The following is a 21,096-nucleotide window of genomic DNA, read 5'->3' as shown; positions in this document are numbered from 1 at the left end:
CCATAAAACTTTAATACCAGATAGGCTGAGTATCTATGTACCATGGAGGACCACAAACTTTGTAGCAATTAAGATTATTTTACACCATCCCCAAGAGCCAATTTTCCCCCCTTGTGGGTGAGCTCACCCCATGGAGAATGCAGGCTTTAAATAATATTAAATAACAAACCTTCCTGTAGGAACTCACTGTGTGCTGGTCACATACTGTTCTGGGTACTTTATGTACATTTACTTGTTGACTTATCATAACTTTCCTATGAGGTTGAGTCCTAGAGAGCTTTTATCTGCATCTTAACAGTTGTAGAAACTGAGGCACAGGGAGGTTAAGTCATTTGTCCAAGGTCACTCAGCTGGGAAGGTGCAGAGAGCCCAGGCAGCCTGGTTCCACAGCTCACACTTAACCACCAAGCTGTGTTGCCTTAAGACAATACATTCTAACTGTAAAAAATTCAGACTACAGAAATAGAGTATGTAGGTCTTTTGTCTCTAAAAAATACAGAAATAGAGTAAAAGTTACACTTCCTAAGCCCCCTTCATCCCCAGAAACAATCTTTGGCACAAGTTTGGAATGTGTCTGTCATCTGGGATTTTACATATATGTTTACATATATGAAATATATTGCCTCTTTATTTTAACATAAGTAAAATCATTCAGCCTTTTCCCCTATATATTCATATGAATAATACATGCCCATGTACAGAGCTTTATAAAAATTAGGATCACACTGAACATACTCTTATTTGATTTTAAAATCTATCATCAGCTGCTTTGAGACCATAATTCAGTAAGTGCATATTTTATTTAACCAGATCCAGACTAGTGGCTGTTGAAATAGTTTCTAGTTTCCCACTGCTATCAAGTTAGGATGAATATCCTTGCCCTGTACATAATTCTTAGAAGTTGGAATGACAGAGCTTGAGGGTATAAACATTTTTGAAACTTTTGATCCCTAAATGCCAAAACTTGCCACCCAGAAAAACTGTATGAAATCGCCCATCCCAACACCCTCACCCACACTGAGTATTACTGCCGGTTTTCAGTCATTGACAACAGGCCAAGAATGTGTTCGTTCTGACGTTTTCATCTCTGCCCATGTCCCTCATCAGGGGCCTGTTTTACTCATGTGACAGCACAAGGCAAAACTTGAATTGAGAATGAATGAGAGCGAGGAGCCAGTTAGGGTAATGTGGCCACATCACTGAGTTAATAAACAGGTTGTCAGCCTCCCTGGTAAGAGGCCTGGCTGTCCAGCCCTGAGCAGGTGCTCAGTGAATAGTTTCTTCTTCTCTCCTGCTTCCAGCACAAGGCTCAGGCTGCATCTCTCTACCACTGAGCCCCCTAGTTCTGACCTTTGTCTCCAATCCATTTGGCAGAACCGAGGCATTGCTAGGGCTGCGAAACCCCTCATCCTTCCCTTCGCTGGCCATGAGTGATGTGAAAAGCACACCGCCTTGTGTATACAGTAGGCGATTAGCAGCTGGCCTCACTGCAAGTGTCTCCAACAGGATTCTTGTTCAGTGTTCTGCATGCACACACAAGCATGGTCATACACCAGCACACGGGCATGTGTGTGCATGTATGTACACACTTGTACCCACCCATATAGTATAGCACATTCAGGAGGCAGACCCTCATATGTGAAGTGGGGCTTCTCTCTCACAAGATTCTCCATATGCCCTCCAGCCTGAGTTAGGACCCCCGGCTGCCTAGTGCCACAGTTCCTGTACTTTCTTCTCATTATTTTTTTAATTTTTAAAAATTTTATTACTTTATTTTTGGCTGTGGGTCTTCATTGGTTTTATTTTGTGGGTCTTCGTTGCCGCGGGGATTTCAGTTGCAGTGAGAGGGGGCTACTCTAGTTAATGTGACAGGCTTCTCACTGCAGTAGCTTCTCTTGTTGCAGAGCCAGGCTGTAGGGCACATGGGCTCAGTAGTTGTGGCTCCTGGGCTCTAGAGCACAGGCTCAGGACTTGTGGCCCACGGGTTTAGTTGCCCCGTGACATGTGGGATCTTCCTGGATCAGGGCTTGAACCAAGGTCTCTGGCATTGGCAGGCGGATTCTTGACCACTGAGCCACCAGGGAAGCCCTTTTTAATATTTTTATTGTGATAAAAATCACATAACGCATACTATTGTAACCATATTTAACTATGCAGTTCAGTGGCACTAAGTACATTCACATTGTTGTGCAACTCTCACCATCAGCACCATCATCCATCTCCCGAATTTTTCATCTTCCAAAACTGAAACCCTGTCCCCATTAAACACTTAAGTCCCCATTCCCCTCTCCACCTCCACCCCTTGGCCCCTGGCATCTACCAATGTACTTTCTGACTCTATAAATTTGACTCTTGTAGGTACCTTATATAAGTGGAGTCAGGTGGCGCTAGTGGTAAAGAATCTGCCTGCCAACGCAGAGATGTAAAAGATGTGGGTTTGATCCCCTGGAGGAGGGCATGGCAACGCACTCTAGTATTCTTGCCTGGAGAATCCCATGGACAGAGGAGCTTGGTGGGCTATAGTCCATGGGGTCCCAAAGACTCGGACATGACTGAAACAACTTAGCACCCAATGTAATTGGAATGCCTTCTTAAGAAGGCATTAAGTTATATTTAACTTAATATATGTCCTAAAAACAGATTATGCCTTATTTTTTCTCTCTCTCTCTCCCTACTTTATTGTTATTCCCTGTGGACTGTTCTCCTGCTGGCCTGAAACCTCCCCGCTAATCCTTAATTTGTTCATCAGTATTTCTCTAGTACTGAACACTGCTTAGCAGGTACATGTGAAATATTTGTTGAGTGGGAGAAAAAAAAAAGAAGGAATGGACTTCAAGCCAGTAGAAGATGTTATCCCAATTATTTTTAGAGTATTTTTGAACAAAGTGGCCAGTTTCAGATGGAGCCCAGTGCTTGATGAGAAAATATCTCAGCAGCATCAGATTTCACATGGCCTGGTTAGCCATCTTTTTGCAAGGAGCGGAAAGAATGTGGAATGGCAAATAGGGCCTTGCCCATCTAAACAGCTGTAAAGTTTTACTGTTCTGCAAAGATTGCTGTGGCAGGGATAATGTATTGAGGAGTAATTAGCCAGGAGCCTTACTCGCTGGTCCTCCAGCCCCCTGAAAGTGTTCCAATCTCAAACCTTCAAGTCACTGGCTTATCAGGCTCCCTTTCCCTGCCAGCAAATTGTTACAGACTCCCAGCTGATTGATCCCATGAGCACAAGGTCTCGGAGCTGCTTCACAAGATAGGGTTTTTCATCCAGCTGGGCACAACAGCTAAGATGATGGATGTGCAGGTTTCTGCCCCTTTAAGAAAAGCAAAACTCAGAACTTCCCTGGCAGTGCAGTGGTTAAGACTCCCTGCTCCGCATACAGGGGGCACAGATTCCATTCCTTGGTTGGGGAACTAAGATCCCGCATGCCACACATGCCGTGCCAGCCAAAAATAAACGGAAAAGCACCCTTTAAGAGAGAAGGGAAAAAAAAAGGTAAAACTCCATGTGGCTGAAAAGAAGCATGCCTTGCAGGACAGCTTCATCTGGCTATTTCATTCATTTGATTCAGCAGGCATTGGGGGAGGGAGGGTGCTGCTATGTTCCAGGAGCAAAGTGGAAAAGAAGTGGTCACAGAAAGAAAGAGATTTGCCACAGAAGATCCTGGGGGCTTGTGGGAGACACAGAAGGGCAGCTGAGCAGGGCTGATCAAAGAAGGGCAGAAACCCTGGAGGGAGTTTGCGATGGGGAGTGAAGTGCAAGATGAGTGGGAGAGGCAGGGTCAGGTTGAGCCCGCCATGAGCAGGATTCCAAGGAGCCTGGATTTTGTGCTGCAGACAGTGGGAAGCTACTTCCACTGGGTCACATCATGACTGATGCTGGTTAGCCAGGCAATATTGACATGGCTCAGGAAGCCATGGTTCACTCTCGCCGTAGCTGGTGAGAGGCTGAGATTGTACTGCACTTCACTAAATCCCACAAAATATCTGGATGACCAGCAGCTCTGACCTTTCTGGCTTCCCGCAGGGAAAGGTCTGGCTTCTCCTTTTCAGGTTGGGGAGGCAGATCACAGAAGGAGCAGGGCACGTAAGACGTCTGGAATGCATCAGAGGCAAGCCCAGCCCTGGCCATGACTCAGTCCTGCCTCCCCCTACCCCTCAACCCCGCCCCGACCCCGTCCCTAGTCAGGAGCACAGCCACCGCATTCAGCAGAGCGCCTTGAATCAGAAATGACTTTGCTCTCTCCTCTCTGCTTTCCTCGCAGACCTCCCGGACGCAGCCGTCTACACAGGATGCCTTGTGTTGGCTTGCAACCATCCCTCGAGAGTCCAGCCGCCGTTTTTTTAGTGTGGCCCTAGGGCTATCGTTCAGGACATTTTGTTGCAGCTGCTGCTTTTTATTTATTTATTTTCTCTCTTTGAACCTGGACCTTGCCCCGCTCCTGCTGGCATGATGGCCCAGTCCAAAGCCAACGGCTCGCACTATGCGCTGACCGCCATCGGCCTGGGGATGCTGGTCCTTGGGATCATCATGGCCATGTGGAACCTGGTCCCTGGGTTCAGCAACGCAGAAAAGCCGGCTGCTCAAGGGAACAAGACGGAGGTAGGAAGTGGCATCCTTAAGAGCAAGACCTTCTCTGTGGCCTATGTGCTGGTTGGGGCCGGCGTGATGCTGCTCCTGCTCTCAATCTGCCTGAGCATCCGGGACAAGAGGAAGCAGCGGCAGGGCGAGGAGCTGGCACACATCCAGCACCCAGGGGTCGAACCGCACGCCCATGAGGAGGACAGGTGAGGATGGCCGACCGGACCCGGACTGGGGATGGACACGCACACCCACATGCATACCCACAGGCTCAGGACTCAACAATGGTGAGAACATTTTAATCTAAGGGGCTGTCTCCCATGACCGCTTCTGTGAAACAGTTTATCGTTTTACAAATGACTTTATCTTTTGATCCCAGAGTTTCCCAAATAATATGGTTTGAATGAATGATTACAGTTGTGTCAAGATTCTGACACACCCTCCAGGGGATCTGCATGGCACCTGGGGTGGCCAGAGCCTGTCCCCTGGAAGCTAGTCCATTTACCCCCAGTGTCCTGGATGTTTATGCTTTGAGTTGAAAGGTTGGGAAGCAAGGTTCTATTTGACAAAAAAAATGCTACAGACACATTTAAAAAGCAAGTGCTAAATTGGGGGCATAAGATAAAAGTTGATACCCCAAGTGTAAAAAGAGCACTACTTGTATAAAATAGATAACTGATGAGAACCTACTGTATAGCATGGGGTGGGGTGGGGGGAAGAAGGCACAGTCTGTTTGTAGGACAGATATTAAGTTAACCTTAAAAATGCATTCCAATATACAACAGATGCAAATACTGTTTGATTCTACTTATACAAGGCACCTAGAGTAGTACCTCACATTCATAGAGTTAGAAAGTACATTGATAAATGCCAGGGCCCAGAGGTTGGGGAGGTAGCGGGTAGGGGTAGGGATGGGGAATGGAGACTTAGTGTTTAATGGGGAGAGTTTCAGTTTAGAGAGGTGAAAAATTTGGGAAATGGATGATGGTGAGACATGCACAACACTGTGAATGGACTAGTGCCACTGAAATACACAGTTAAAATACGGTTAAAATAGTATGCTTTATATTATGTGACCTTTATCACAATAAAAAAAATTTTTTTTAAGATGCCTTACAAATGAATGTTAAAGAACACACGGTTGGAAAATGGACCAAGAACACGAACAAGCATTTCACAGACATTCAAATGATAGTTGTTCAGTCTCATTAGTCAGGAAATACAAACAACCAACAAAAGGCATTGTAATTCTTTGCCTATCTGCTGGCCAACATAGACTGTACTCTGAGTTAAAGATTTGTCAGGAAGTGGGTTGCTAATGAGGGGCTGGTTGACATAGCCTTACTGAAGGGGAATTCACTGTAACCGGCATTTTAAAGATGTGTGCGCCTATCAGTTACCTTCCTAAGAGCTTATCTTTGGGACACAGTCACACAAGTGCAAAGGGGTCTGTACTCATAGATTTATCAGAGCATTGCTGAAAATAGCATAGACAGATGTGACTACTAAATATCCATCAGTCGAGCTAAATTATAACACGCCCATTCACTAGAATTCTCTGCAGCCACTGCCAAACTATATTTGTTAATGTGAATCTGTATCTCTGAGAAAAGGAGGTTTATAACACAGCATGTTAAGGTCTTCATCACATCAGACATTGTGGCTATGGGACTAGAGAAGGATCTGGAAAGGTGTATAGCAAAATGTTGTTATTGTTCAGCCGCTAAATCGTATCCAACTCTTTGCAATCCCGTGAACTGAAGCACACCAGGCTTCCCTGTCCTTCACTATCTCCCAGAACTTGCTTAAACTCAAGTCCATTGAGTCAGTGATGCCACCAACCATCTCGTCTTCTGTTACCCCCTTCTCCTGCCTTCATTCTTTCCCAGCATCAGGGTCTTTTCCAATGAGTCGGCTCTTCCCATCAGGTGGCCAAAGTATTGAAGCTTCAGCTTCAACATCAGTCCTTCCAATGAATATTCAGGACTGATTTCCTATAGGATTGACTGGTTTGATTTCTTTGCAGTCCAAGGGATTCTCAAGAGTCTTCTTCAATACCACAACTCAGAAGCATCAATTCTTCAGTGCTCAGCCTTCTTTATGGTCCAACTCTCACATCCATACATGACTAATGGAAAGATCATAGCTTTGACTATATGGACCTTTGTTGGCAAAGTGATGTCTCTGCTTCTTAATATGCTGTCTAGGTTTGTCATAGCTTTTCTTTCAAGGAGCAAGTATCTTAATTTTGTGGCTGCAATCATCATCCACAGTGATTTTGGAGTCCAAGAAAATAAAACCTGTCACTGTTTCCACTTTTTCTCCATCTGTTTGCCATGAAGTGATAGGACCAGATACTATGATCTTAGTTTTTTTAATGTTGAGTTTTAAGCCAGCTTTTTCACTATCCTTTTTCACTCTCATCAAGAGGCTCATTAGTCCCTCTTCACTTTCTGCCTTTAGGTATCATCTGCATATCTGAGGTTGTTGATATTTCTCCTGGCAATCTAAGTATTTTTATATTCTTTATTAAATTTTTCTGTAGTGTTTGAATTTTCAGTAAGAATGTCTTATCTTTCTAGTGGAATGGGAGATGTTTTTATTTTGGAAAAATTAAACAAATTTTCTGAAAGTAAAAGATAATCAGGCATATTCTAGAAAACTTGGGAAATACAAAAAAGAGCAAAGAAGGAAAACTAGTCACCCATCATTAAAGGTATGACCAAGTCACTTGACCTCAATGTATCTGTTTTCCCATCCATAAAATGAAAAGTGTTAACCTCCCCTGCTTTTTAGCCCAAATGTAACAGCATGCAGGTGGGCTATTCTGATGCCCAGATGGGCGTCCTTTGACCATAGACAACATAAACATACATGAAACAGGTGCCGATTTGAAGCAAAATGGTTGTTCCTGGGTAGAGAAAGAATATCTGGAATATAAAATTTACATGTATCTCAAATTATTCTGTAATTTCCCATCCATAAAATGGGTATACCAATATTGGGCTGGCCAAAAAGTTCATTTGGGTTTTCCATATTATCCAGTGGAAAAGCCCAAACAAACTTTCTGGCCAACCCAATAGAACCTAACTCATAGTGTCTTTAGGAAGATGACATTAGTTTATATGTACTTAGAACAGTGTCTGGCTTGTAGCCAATAGGTGAAGTGATAGCTCTTATTCCTCCTTGGATACACCTGTTATTAACAAGGCTGGTATCCGGGGTCCCAGTGGCAACATGTGGTCCGGGATCCGTCTCTTTGTGATCGTAAGTGACTCGAGCACATGCTAACCATCCCATGTCTGTGTTGCTATCTTGCAGCCAGGAGGAGGAGGAGGAGGCCTCCTCACGGTACTACGTCCCCAGCTACGAGGAAGTGATGAACACAAACTACGCGGAAGGGAGGGACGCGGACCAGAACCCCCGGATGAGCATCTCTCTCCCCTCCTACGAGTCCTTGACGGGGCTGGATGAGACGAGCCCCACCACAACCAGGGCCGACGTGGAGACCAGCCCAGGGAACCCCCCCGACAGGCAGAACTCCAAGTTGTCCAAACGCCTGAAGCCGCTGAAAGTGAGAAGGATAAAATCCGAAAAGCTTCACCTCAAAGACTTTAGGATCAACCTGCCAGACAAAAACGTGCCTCCTCCCTCCATCGAGCCTTTGACACCCCCCCCACAGTACGATGAGGTCCAGGAGAAGGCCCCTGATGCCCGGCCCCCCGACTGATGGCCCCTTCTGGGCGGATTCCCTCCTGTTTCTCGTCCTCTGCACCAACAGACCCCGAATGAAGCCACTTCAGCCACAGTTGAGAAGCGGAGGGGCCAGGTGTGTACTTAGCTATTTGGATGGGGCCAGGAGCTGAGGGCGTTCTAGGACTGGGGAGTGACTCTGGGGTCCCCAGGACCTCCGGTCGCAGGTACATTGGAAAGAGCTGCTGCCCCGGATCTTGAGAAGCTGTGACCCCATCCAGGGAAGCAGTGCCGGCATCTTCCCCTTTGTCCTTCCTTGACATTGAATTGCTGGGGACAATACTCCTCCTTCTGATTAGGAAAGGATACGTAGCAACTGGCTTAGATCATGGCTTTGTTTTGCTTCCACTAGGACTGTTTTGTTTCCCAAAGAAAATAAGTTATGTCTTCACTTTCTCCCTGGAGTCCTGCACTGTGGGTAGGAAAGATGACCGGCTCTACAGAAAGGACACACCCATATCATGAATTAAGCTGAACAAGAGGCTGGATGATTACATGGGGGTGAGACCCAGGTGGGGTTCTCAGAACCCTGATGCCATCGGTTGTTTTGAGGCCTCAAAGACCTGAGGATGCATAAGATCCTAGTCTCATTGGTAGACTTTTCCTAGTCTCTCCTATGTATTGGCAAAAAAAAAAAAAAGAAAGCCATCTGAGATGTTCTGTTCCTTCTAAAATGAGCTTTTTGTAATAAAATATTTTATATGTCGTACATTTGGTGCTAGATTACCTTAACAGCTCTTCCAACACTGACTTGCTTAGGGAGAAATCTCACCAATGAGAACAATGCTAGCTAATATATCCTGAACACTTAGTATCCGCCAGGTGCTATGCTAAGCACTTCACATATTTATCCCTGTTCAGCTGTGCCCAGGCCAGGTATTGGGCTTCCCAGGTGGTGCTAGTGGTAAAGAATCTGCCTGCCACTGCAGGAGATGCAAGAGATTCTTCAGTCTCTGGGTCGAGAAGATCCCCTGGAGTAGGAAATGGCAACCTGCTCCAATATTCTTGACTGGAAACTTTCATGGAAAGAGGAGTCTGGCAGGCTACAATCCATGGGGCCGAACACAACAGAGCACACACCCACACAAGCCAGGTATTCCTACTGTGGGTTAGTTCATGGAGAATCGGGTTAATTAAGGGGCCCCATGTCACACCACTAATAAGTGGCAGAGCTGGGATTTGAACCTAGGCCCCAGGGCCTTAGTTCTTCCACAGTCTACTGTGCCACTCAGTGGAAAGGGCTCTTTCAGACTTTAAATGAGGACTTGTGTGTCCCAAGTGCTGAGAGTGTCCCTGTCAACCGACATGCCCAACAGAAAATTCTGGATATTTAGACAGCAAGTCCAAAGTTCCCTTTCTGGGACGTGGTTAAGTCCAATGGTTAAGACTCCATGCTTCCAATGTCAGAGGCATGGGTTCAGTTCCTGGTTGGGGAAGTTCCACATGCCATGTGGCATGGCCAAAAATAAAAACCAAAATAAAACACAAAGTTCCCTTCCTGGTGTTGGTGAGCCTGGAGCTGGCTGCTAGGGGTCTGTGTGGCTGGGAGAGCAAATTCTCAGGCCCTGAATGTTTTCCTAAAAGCTCCTGTGGGAGGGAAGGAGCAGCCATTAGAAGGTCAAGCACCTTCTTATAACAGAATTGGCCACAGTGCTAAAATCCCAACCTTTCATTTCCTCATGTAAATTTATAAACAGGAAGCTACAAGGGTCTGCTTGGTGACCTGGGATACCTGGAGGCCTGGTCTGGTCCCAGCCCACCCCTGAGCCACCCAGGGCCTCTCCATGTAACTCTGGGCTGGACTTGCTCTTCATCTACTCCTAATGCTTCTCCTTGATTGGAGGACAAACAGGAGGAAAAAAGAAAGGGGAGGAGCAAGGTTCCAAATGAGCTGAGAAATTACCTTCTAGGGACTTCCCTGGTGGTCCAGTGATTAAGAATCTGCCTCCCAATGGAGGGGACACAGGTTCGATTGCCTAGTTGGGGAACTAAGATCCCACATGCCACCGGGCAACTGAGCCCACACATCACTATGGAGCCTGCATTCTAGAGCCCGTGGTCTACAAGAGAAACCCACATGCCACGATGAAGATCTAGCACAAGCAAAATAAAAAAGTAAGTGACCTTCTACAAGGGCTCTTGATCTGGTCTCTGGTAGACATCTGTCAGGGTGTCTACCCAGCCTAGACCCTCCTCAGGAGAGAAAGACATTTGGGGCTTGCAGTAGGTTGTTCTGTGGCCCCAAAGATCTCAGGCTCTAATCCCTAGGACCCAAGAACATTACCTTACAAGGTAAAGTTTTGCAGATGCGATGAAATTAAGGATTTTTGACTTGAGCTTATCCTGGATTATCCAAGTGGGTCCATCCAGAAGTATGCCTGGAGAGACAGGAGGAGATTATATACACAGAAGAGGAGGAAACATTGACCACGGAGGTAGAGACTGGAGTGATGCACCTACAAGTCAAGGGACACCCACAGCCACCAGAGCTGGAAGAGACATGAAATCACTCCTCCCTAGAGCACTCACAGGAGTTCAGTCCTTCTGAAACACCTTGATTTCAGCCCAGCTGATGCTGACTTGGGGCTTTCAGCCCCCAGAACCGTTAAGAGAGTAAGTTTGTTGTTTTAGACCACAACGCTCATAGGAATTCATTATAGTGACTTTAGGAAACCAACAAGGGACTCAATCTTCAACTCATTAGAAACCAGCCCTTGCTTTGCTTCTGGGCTCATCCTATAAGGCACGAGTGCTGTAGAAATTGGGGGCTTCCTAGGTGGCACACAGTGGTAAAGAATCTGCCTGCCAAACAAGAGATGTGACTTAGGTCCCTGGTTTGGGAAGAGTCCCTTGGAGAAGGAGATGGCAACCTGCTCCAGTATTCTTGCCTGGCAAATTTCATGGATAGAGGAACCTGATGGGCTACAGTCCATGAGGTTGAAAAAGAGTCGGACATGACTGAGCGTGCAGTGCACACACACACACACACACACACACAGAAATTTTTGTTTTTGTATGTTTGGAAATGATCAAGTAGAAAATTATTTTATGTTGCTCAGAGAATAGATTGTAGATACTTAGTAGGTAAACTATGGAGCGTGGATGCACCTCTGTCTAAAAGCAAGGCAGAGAGAATGTTAGCTGGGAATGTGGCAATAAGGTATCTGCAATATTAAATTAAAACCAAAGCAGGATGTCACTTTCACCTCAGAATTCCCCAAGGCACACTCATCCTGTTTGTTCAGACTTATCAGAGCTTTCTATCTTTTGACTATTAAAAAGAGAGCTATAAAGGTGAAGACCAGAAGAAAGACCCTGTTCTCTCCATTGTTGTTTTTGTTAAGGAAAACATAAGAAAGGCAGGGACTTCCCTGGTGGTCCAATGACTAAGACACCACGCTCCCAATGCAGGGGACCCAGATTTGACTCCTGGTCAGGAATCTATTAATAGATCCCATATGCTGCAACTTAAAAAAAAAAAAAAAAAAATCCCACATATTGCAACTAAGAGCCAGTGCAGCCAAATAAATAATCTTTTATAAAAGAAGAAGAAAGGCAGAGAAGCAGGGCAGGGGGGGAAAGTCAAGAAGCCACCCACCTGTTCTTGGACCCTAACTGGTCCTAGGGCTATGAAAGAGCAAAGAAAATTCCCCATTACCACTCCCACCCCACCCAAAAGAAAGAATCTCAGCAGCCATGTCAGTGTCCTGTGACCTCCACCCTCTCAAGTCACAGCTGGTAGGTATGTGTTCACCTGACCTAGGAGAACCAATCAGAAGCTAGGCTAGGCTAGGCTCATCTCTCCCAAGTCCCAGAATGGAGAGGCTGGCTGGGCGATGTGGTCCCAGGGAGTCAGTTCAGTTCAGTTTTTGCGACCCCATGAACCAAAACACGCCAGGCATCCCTGTCCATCACCAACTCCTGGAGTCCACCCAAACCCAAAGTCCATTGAGTCAGTGATGCCATCCAGCCACCTCATCCTCTGTCGTCCCCTTCTCCTCCTGCCCTCAATCTTTCCCAGCATCAGGGTCTTTTCAAATGAGTCATCTCTTTGCATCAGGTGGCCAAAGATCTGGAGTTTCAGCTTCAGCATCAGTCCTTCCAATGAACACTCAGGACTGATCTCCTTCAGGATGGACTGGTTGGATCTCCTTGCAGTCCAAGAGACTCTCAAGAGTCTTTTCCAACACCACAGGTCAAAAGCATCAATTCTTCGGTGCTCAGCTTTCTTTATAGTCCAACTCTCACATCCATACATGACCACTGGAAAAACCATAGCCTTGATAAGTGAGTGAAGCAGGGCAAGTTGCTCAGCAGAGAGGGAAGCTGAGTGCTGAAAGAGGCAGAGGTGAAGATGAGACTTCAGAAACTGTCTCTGGATGACTTTCTGGTCCTTGGTCCTGGCCCTTGGTTAGCGCTGCTGTACGTCTGCTCCTGGGTTCCACAAAAGATGCTGTGTCATGCCAGTAAATTCCCCCTTTTAAGCTCTAATCCTAAATTTAGCCCAAGTCCTTGAAGGCGGGCACTGCCTTTGCATCGTAGGCAGTGCTGGTCTCACAGTGGACACTCCACTTGGTCTCGGTTCTGATTTTCACTTTTGCAGACTGGTGACAGTGCTGATGAAGGGGAGCCACAAGCAGATGACAGATGCAGAAGATCATGTTGGAACATGACTGTAACTGCAGCCCAGAACACTGCCTGGTGTGTATGTGTACACAGCTAAGTCAGCTGGGTGCACCCACAAATACATATCGAGCTCCACAAATACCTTATGAGCCAGGTACCATTCTGGGCTCCAGGGATACAGCATGAAGCCCTGCTCTCTATGGGAAAAGTTCTCACTTGGACAGTGTTTCCCAAAGTGGGTCCCCTGGCCTTAGGTGACAATGATCATGGTCACTTTGGACTGGCCACTTGCTCTGGATATAATAAACTTGAAAACCACCAGGCAGCCAGGTGCACAGAGAAAGCTGGTCTGCAAGAAGAGATGTGAAAATGGTCCATAGAGAGATCAGCTGGCTGGCCTCCCCTGTCCTGGGTTCTCCTTTGTCTGACCTCATTCGCTGCCCTTTGGGTCTATAGGATGCCCCAGGCTGATTTCAGTAAGTACTATTTTTGCTGAAATGAGTTGGAGTGGGATTCTGTTGCTTGCTGCCAAATGTCCTGGGATACCTTGGTTCCTGGGCTTCCTAGGTGGCTCAGTGGTGAAGAATCTGCCTGCCAATGCAGGAGACACAGGTTCAAACCCAAGGTAGGGAAAAATTCCCTGGAGGAGGAAATGGAAACCCTCTCCAGGATCCTTGCCTGGGAAATCCCATGGACAGAGGTGCCTAGAAGGCTACAGTCCATGGGGTCAAAGTCAGACATGACTTAGCGATTGAACAACAACAACAAAGCCTTGGTTCTGGATGGACACATGTGAGATGGCAAAGCCAAAATAACCCTGCAAGTGCAGAGCAAAATTGAAAATGCAACACAGCTTTATCCCTGGAAATGGATGGATCAATCAAACCACAAGCCACAAAGGACAGTACTCAAAGAGCCCTTCTGAGGATTAATGGTCTCATTCGTTGCCTTAAGGGCCCTGACAAGGCCCATTTAGCTTCTAGGACAAATCAAGCTGAGTATTTAAGTGTAGATGTATGAAAGGACAGCCTCTGTTCTGTCTGCAAGCTCAGAGGGTGAGAGATGGGCTTTCAATCAGGGAGGATTTTGTTTTAATCCAAGCATTGCTGCTTCCTAGAAGGATGCATGCGTGCTAAGTTGCTTTAATCATGTCGGACTCTGTGCAACCCTAGGGACTGAAGCCCACCAGGCTCCTCACTCCAAGGGATTATCCAGGCAAGAATACTGGAGTGGGTTACCATGTCCTCCTCCAGGGGATCTTCCCAACCTAAGGATCAAATCCACATCTCTTAAGTCTCCTGCACTGGCAAGTGGGTTCTTTACCACTAGAAGGATGATCTTGGGCAAATAATTGGATCCTTCTGAGCTTTGATCTCTACACCAGCAAAATGGAGGTGACTCATTTTGAGATGAGTGCCGGAGAAACACACAGGTAAAGTGCCGAAGCTGCAGCTGCACAGACAGTGGGGGCCACGTGGTGGCTGTGACTAGAGCACTGTCCCCTGATGCAGAACTTGAAGATCCAAGCACTGCTCCAAGCAGGAGCCTCACAATCATTTCTCTTTTTTAGATTTTAATTTATTTAATTAAATAAATAAATAATAGGCTGCGCAGGGCCTCTGTGACTGCGGGCAGGCTTTCTCTAGTGTAGTGAGTCGGGGCTACTCTCTAGTTGCAGTGGCTTCTCTTATTGCAGAGCGTGGGCTCTAGGGCTCTCAGGCTTTAGTAGTTGTGGCCCATGGGCTCAGTAGTTGTGGCGGACGGGCTTAGTTGCCCCACAGCATGTGGAGTCCTCCTGGACCAGGGATTGAACTCTTGTCCCCTGCATTAGCAGGCAGTCCTCATAATCATTTCTGAAAACAGGTCTGGGGACAATTCACCAGGTGCCACCAATAGTTTGTAAGGAATCCTCCCAGAAAGCCATCTCCAGGGAAACAGCTGCAGGGATGCATAGGTAAGACCAGTTGAGGAAGTCCTGGGGTCAGCCTTGCAAGACTTGGTCTTCAAGGTAGATGATGGCAACTCCTATTGCACAGAGTGAACAAGTCAGTCCACTTTGTTTTCATTCTAATGGTGAGTTGTCAGTGTATTCAGAACTGAGTGGCTGGTACTAAGAACGTGAGCACAGCTCTAAGGGTTTTAGCCACCCTCTTCCTGTTTGAGTTCCCAACCGTATTTCCCTGGATTATAATGGGTAGAAGGGGAAAACATCCTTGATGAGCTGTGTTTGGGAATCCCCAAGTTAAGCAAAGTCTATTCATTCAACACATTTTTATGGAGAACCTACTATGAGCTACATGCACATAGTAGGGATAATCTGCAAAAAAAAAAAAAAAAAAGTGGATCAAGTCCTGGCTGACACAGAGGCCATATTTTGGGTGGAGGGAGGACAGATAATAAACAAATAAATCAAAATACAATGTCATGGCAGAAAACTAAAAGGATGAGAATAAAAATGGAGCAGGAGAGGATCACCAATCTGGGTCATTAGGAAAAGTCTCCAAGGGAAGTAACACTGAGGAAAAGTGGGGAGTGAGCCACATAAATATCTGGGTGCAGAGAATTCTGGAAAATCTCTCCTACACTTGTGCACATTATGAATCTCCAACCAGATGCTGCAGCATCTTCCAAACGCATTTGGCCACTGAAACTTTTCTCCCCACAAAGCATCTTTCAGGGTCAGCTTTCACAGAACATCCTTCAAGGAATAGTGATTGAACCAAACCCAGTATTCTCTAGGGGGAGAAACAGGCCCAGAACAGACAAGAATTGGCCAAAGTCCTACAGCTCACTGATAAAGTTGTCCATCAGCTTTCCCTCTGTGTGCATTTAGATCGCAGATCACCAGCGAAGGCAAGCTACCAAGATGTCCCAGCACCTGACAGCGGCGGGGAGAACCAGGTTGATGGGTCCAGGATGGGTCCCTGTGCTTAGAACACCCAGCACAGACCTCCTCATGTCCACTACCTACCGGGAAGCTTGTGCCTCTGACAGGAAGCCTGCATCCCCTCGCGAGAGCCTCATGGTGGAGCGGTGGATGCTCTCCAAAGTTCTTGCCACCTTGAGGGTGGTGGTTCGCAAGGCACAGCCAGACCATTCAGAGGCACCTTTCACATTGAGCCGATAGGAGAAAGCCATTCCCCCATCTCTTTGCAGCAATGCAGTTGGTCTAGAAGACGATATCCTAGAGCATCTGAAGCTGGATGGTACCTGACAGTGAGCAGCAGCACATCAGGCTCAGATCCTCCAATAATCAATGGACGGCAGAGGTCAGGAAGCCTGCTCTCTTTGGACACTGTGAAGCAAGCTGACCAAGAGAGGAAGGGAAAGACATAGAAATACAGATTGTGCAATACATAGATACAAATTTATCCAGAAAAGCCACCAGAGAGAACACATATACACCCACACCAGACACTTTAAAATGTAGCCCTGGCAGCAGAAGTTTCCTCGGGGCCAAGCCAGCTGACTGCTGTGTGTCTCATCAGACCCCCTGGAACTCTGCAGGTTCCAGGAAGGCAGCTAGGTGGATGACTTGCTCATACAAGCGACCCACTCCCAGACGCAACATGAAACAAAAGATTCTCAGCTCCCAGTGACACAGCTAAAGGATTCAAGCCAATGCCAGAACTGAATGTTTTTACCTTAGATCAGTGGTTCTTAACCACTGGATTGATTTGCACCTCCCCTCTTAGGGGGCATTTGGCAAATTCATGGCTGGAGTGGGGGCTGCTGCTGCTGCTAAGTCGCATCAGCCATGTCTGACTCTGACTGACATCTAGAACAGCAGGGATTCTGCCAAGCACCCACCAATGCACAGGCCAGTCCCCACAACAAAGAGCTGTTCTACCCCAAAGTCAACAGTGCCAAGGTTGAAAAACTCTGCTCTGGACAAAGGAAAATCCATCCTCCTGGGCAGTGAGGACTCCGGTCATAGAGCCTGGCTCCCCAGTGTCAGTTACATCAAGAAGAAGCAAGAGGGACTTCCTGGTGGTCCAGTGGCTAAGACTCAGTGCCCCCGAAGCAGAGGACCTGAATTCCATCCCTAGTTGGGAAACTAGATCCCACATGCCACAACTAAGACGTGGTGCAACCAAATAAATAAATGTGTGTGTGTGTGTGTGTGTGTGTGTGCATGCGCACACATGCGTGCACACACACTCAGACACTTTGTCGTGTCCAGCTCTTTGGGACCCCATGGACTGTGGCCTGCCAGGCTCCTCTGCCCATGGAATTTTCCAGGCAAGGATACTGAAGTGGGTTGCCATTTCATACTTCCGGGGATCTTCCCGATCCAAGGATGGAACCCACGTCTCCGGTGTCCTCTGCATTGGTAGGTGGATTCTTTACCACTAGCACCACCTGAGAAGCCCCAAATAGATAAACAGATAAAAATTAAATATTTTTTAAAAGGAGCAGGAAACAATCATGCTTGGAGATCAGGCTGAGGGTGGTACTTATCATTTTTAAGAACTTTAAAGAACTGTCACTTTTACAAAGATTGTTTTCCAATCCATGCCCAATGCAGACTATAAATTGAATTCTCCAGGGCATGATATAAACAAATATCTCTTCCCTTTCTCCTTTTCTCTATTCCCTAGTCCTAACTCTGTGCATTGAAACCTGGAATTTATTAACTATAATATAAAAAATGTGAGAAAGAAAGTCAGTAGTAGTTACAAACTCAAGTCAACTTTGAGAAATTTTAGATTATTTAAAAGCCTACTTAGAACTAATGGAAGGGTATGTAACAAAACAACTAGAATACAATATGGGAAGCAAAAGTTATGGCAATAGGTCTTCCTTATCAGGGAAAAAAAACCAAAAACAATGTCAAACAATACAGCATGCATCTCAGAGATGAAGTGAAAGTCATTCATTTGTGTCTGACTCTTTGACACCCCATGGACTATAGCCTACTGGCTCCTGTGTCCCTGGGATTCTCCAGGCCAGAATACTGGAGTGGGTTGCCATGCCCTCCTCCAGGGGATCTTCCCAACCTAGGGATCAAACCCAGGTCTCCCACACTGCAGGCAGATTCTTTACCATAAGCTGGGCTCAATACTGTATACAGTTTGGGAGGTGGGTGGGAACTTTAAACCCAAGAAAATGTTCTTAGTGTTTGTCTTCAAGATGTCTTATTTCAGAATGCATCCTCGACAATTGTGTCCAGTGAAGAAAAATCATCAGCATCTACTTTAACAAACCACAAAAGAGAGAAAAATAATATAATAAAGTGATAGCAAGCTCTTTCTTTCACTTTTTGGGTAAAACTTGACAAGCTGTGAATATATGTGTTGGTAAAAGAAATTGTGTGAATACTTGAACAAGTGAATAAATGTACCTGCCTTATCTAAATGCTGCCTCTTTCAAAGTTGAACAACAACCACAAAAAAGACAAAAGCTGCATTTTTTTGTTCCTGACAAATTGTCTGTTCTAAAAATCAGATCCAAAGTATGAGTCCATAAATTGACTTTCTGAACAGAAAAGGACACACTATTCTAGCAGTTGCCAATGATAAATTCATTTTAGCACCAAATGGTTCCTTTTAAATCAGCACAAATACACCAGAGAACAAGATATAGGAATATACATCTCACAGGAGATGCTGTGAGCAGAAGAGCACAATAATTTGAATGGTAATGCTAAGTTTGTTGAAAATATCCACTCAATCAATTAAAATGGCAAATAGGAATTGAGACCCCCCCCCCCAAAAAAAAAAAATCTAACTGCTATTTAGGACAAAATTTGTTTTTAATGTTTATTTCCCAAGTTGTTTTTTTTTTAACGTTTAAGACCTAAGATTTTTCCATTGGCCTGAAAGCAGTAAAAAATTGTCCATTAATCTCCCTTAGGCCAATAATAGAAAGGTCTCAGGGGAAAAACAGGAGCCAGAAATAAGATTGCAGGAGAAACAGTAAGGAAAAGCACATTAAATGACCAAATTCTATAGATAGGTTGTAAGCAGACTGGCCCATCGTCCTTCTACGTGTGTAGCCAAATTCTCAGATGTGTACACTTTTATATGTACTTCTTTTCATTGAATAAACATAGCAGGAAAAGAAATATGATTTTATCTCTATGGATTGCCTCAAGTCAGGGTTTCTCTGCTGCTGCTGCTGCTGCTAAGTCGCTTCAGTCGTGTCCGACTATGCCATCCCATAGACAGCAGCCCACCAGGCTCCCCCCTCCCTGGGATTCTCCAGGCAAGAACACTGGAGTGGGTAGGGTTTCTCTGCTTTGGCATTAATGACATTTGGGGCTGGAGAGCATCTATATGAAGGGGTGAGACTGTCCTATGCATGGCAGGCTGTTTGCAGCATCCCTGGCCTCTACCTACTGGATGCCAGTAGCCCTCCAAGGTGTGACAATCAAAAATATCTCTAGACAATGTCAAAAGTCCCTTGGGAGGAAAAATATCCCTAATTGAGAGCTACAGCTTTAAGTCTACTGGGGGAAAATGAAGTATGAAGAAGCAGAAAAAAAAAAAATAGTATCACTGGGTGGTAATTTCCATGTTTGTAAAATAAGAAAGAACGTGAAAGTCGCTCAGTCATGTCCAACTGTTTGTGACCCCATGGACCATACAGTCCATGGAATTCTCCAGGCCAGAATAGTGGTGTGAGTAGTCTTTCCCTTCTCCAGGGGATCTTCCCAACCCAGGGATCGAACTCAGATCTCCCACGTTGCAGGTGGATTCTTTACCAACTGAGCCACCAGGTTGTAAAGGTTGTAAAAGATGTCAGTAACTGCATTTAGTTACAAGGCTGGAAGGGTTTCCCAGGTGGCACAGTAGTAAAGAATCCACCTGCCACTCCAGGAGACGCAAGAGATGTGGGTTTGATCCCTGGGTCGGGAAGATCTCCTAGAGAAGGAAATAGCTACCACTCCAGTATTCTTGCCTGGAAGATTCCATGGACAAAGGAGCCTGGCCAGCTACAGTCCATGGGGTCGCAAAAGATCGGACACGACTGGATACACACGTGACTAAACTATAAAGTTATATGTGGTGAAAATGCTATAAAATGGAGTTTCGAGTGGGAATGGTGCTAGAGCTTATTTTGTCCAACTTCTCGTACCAGGAAGGAAAACTAAGACACAGAGTTGTTTGTCTAGAGAACACACCAGTGCAATATAAACATAGGTGGTTACAATTCATTACCATGTGGCATCTACCTGGAAAAACAAAAACACAGAGCCAACCTGCATGAACCCCTGAGGTAGCATAATGTGAGCCTCAAACCAAACAATGACTTCAGTGGATTGAAACACATCAACACCTTTTTAAATCAAAGATTCCTAATGATGTTTTTAAAAACACACTGGTCACTTTGGCAGTTGCTTCTTAATTTGAATATTGACACATAAAAGAAAAGACCCAATCTCTTAGTTTGCTTTTCCTGAACCAACTTTATTTTATGATAAATAAATGGTTGATGAAGGACTTTAGCTAATAATTACCAAAAGAATAACAATCAGAAAAAAAATCACAAGTTTGTGACCTCAAAAGAAATAACAGATCCAAGGAATGATCTTCAAAGGATACTAAAATTATTAGGTAAAACGTTGATGAGCTCAAGTGTCCACTGATGGGTGAATAAAAACAAAATATGATGTCTACACACAGCATAGAAACAGTGATATTATTAAACCTTAAAATGAAGGAAATTCTGACACGTGCTACAACATGAATGAACCTTGAGGACATTATGCTAAGTGAAATTAGCTAATGACAAAAAAAGGCAAATACTGTATGATTTGTCTTATGTGAGGTACCTAGAGGAGTCGAATTAATAGAAATAGAAAATAGATGGATGGTTGCCAGGAGTTGGGTAAGGGGAAAACAGAGGGTTGTTGTTTAAAGGGTACAGAGTTTGGGTTTTACATGATGAAAAGGTTTTGGAGATTGGCTACACAACAATATGAATATCCTTAATTTGAGTGAACTGTATATTTGTAAATGGTTAAGATGGTAATGTTATATATGTATCAGATCAGATCAGTCGCTCAGTCCTGTCCGACTCTTTGCGACCCCATGAATCGCAGCATGCCAGGCCTCCTTGTCCATCACCAACTCCCGGAGTTCACCCAGACTCACGTCCATCGAGTCAGTGATGCCATCCAGCCATCTCATCCT

General features: G+C 45.4%; 1 protein-coding gene across 1 annotated transcript in view; it reads left to right on the top strand.

The window, feature by feature from the left end:
- TMEM51 (transmembrane protein 51) overlaps window positions 1–9,041 on the top strand; it is an 11,068-nt gene extending 2,027 nt beyond the window's left edge. Inside the window, exons 2-3 of the mRNA XM_010850051.1 lie at window positions 4,263–4,785; window positions 7,901–9,041. Of these exons, the coding sequence (XP_010848353.1) occupies window positions 4,448–4,785; window positions 7,901–8,309 (747 nt within the window). The 5' untranslated portion in view covers window positions 4,263–4,447 and the 3' untranslated portion in view covers window positions 8,310–9,041. The remainder of the gene's footprint in view (window positions 1–4,262; window positions 4,786–7,900) is intronic.
- The last annotated feature ends 12,055 nt before the right edge of the window (window positions 9,042–21,096 follow it).

Source organism: Bison bison, unplaced genomic scaffold (genome assembly GCF_000754665.1).
Source record: "Bison bison bison isolate TAMUID 2011002044 unplaced genomic scaffold, Bison_UMD1.0 scf7180017864289, whole genome shotgun sequence".
Classification (NCBI taxonomy): Eukaryota; Metazoa; Chordata; class Mammalia; order Artiodactyla; family Bovidae; genus Bison; species Bison bison.
Note: the sequence above shows the minus strand (reverse complement) of the source record. Positions and strands in the feature narration are given on the sequence as shown.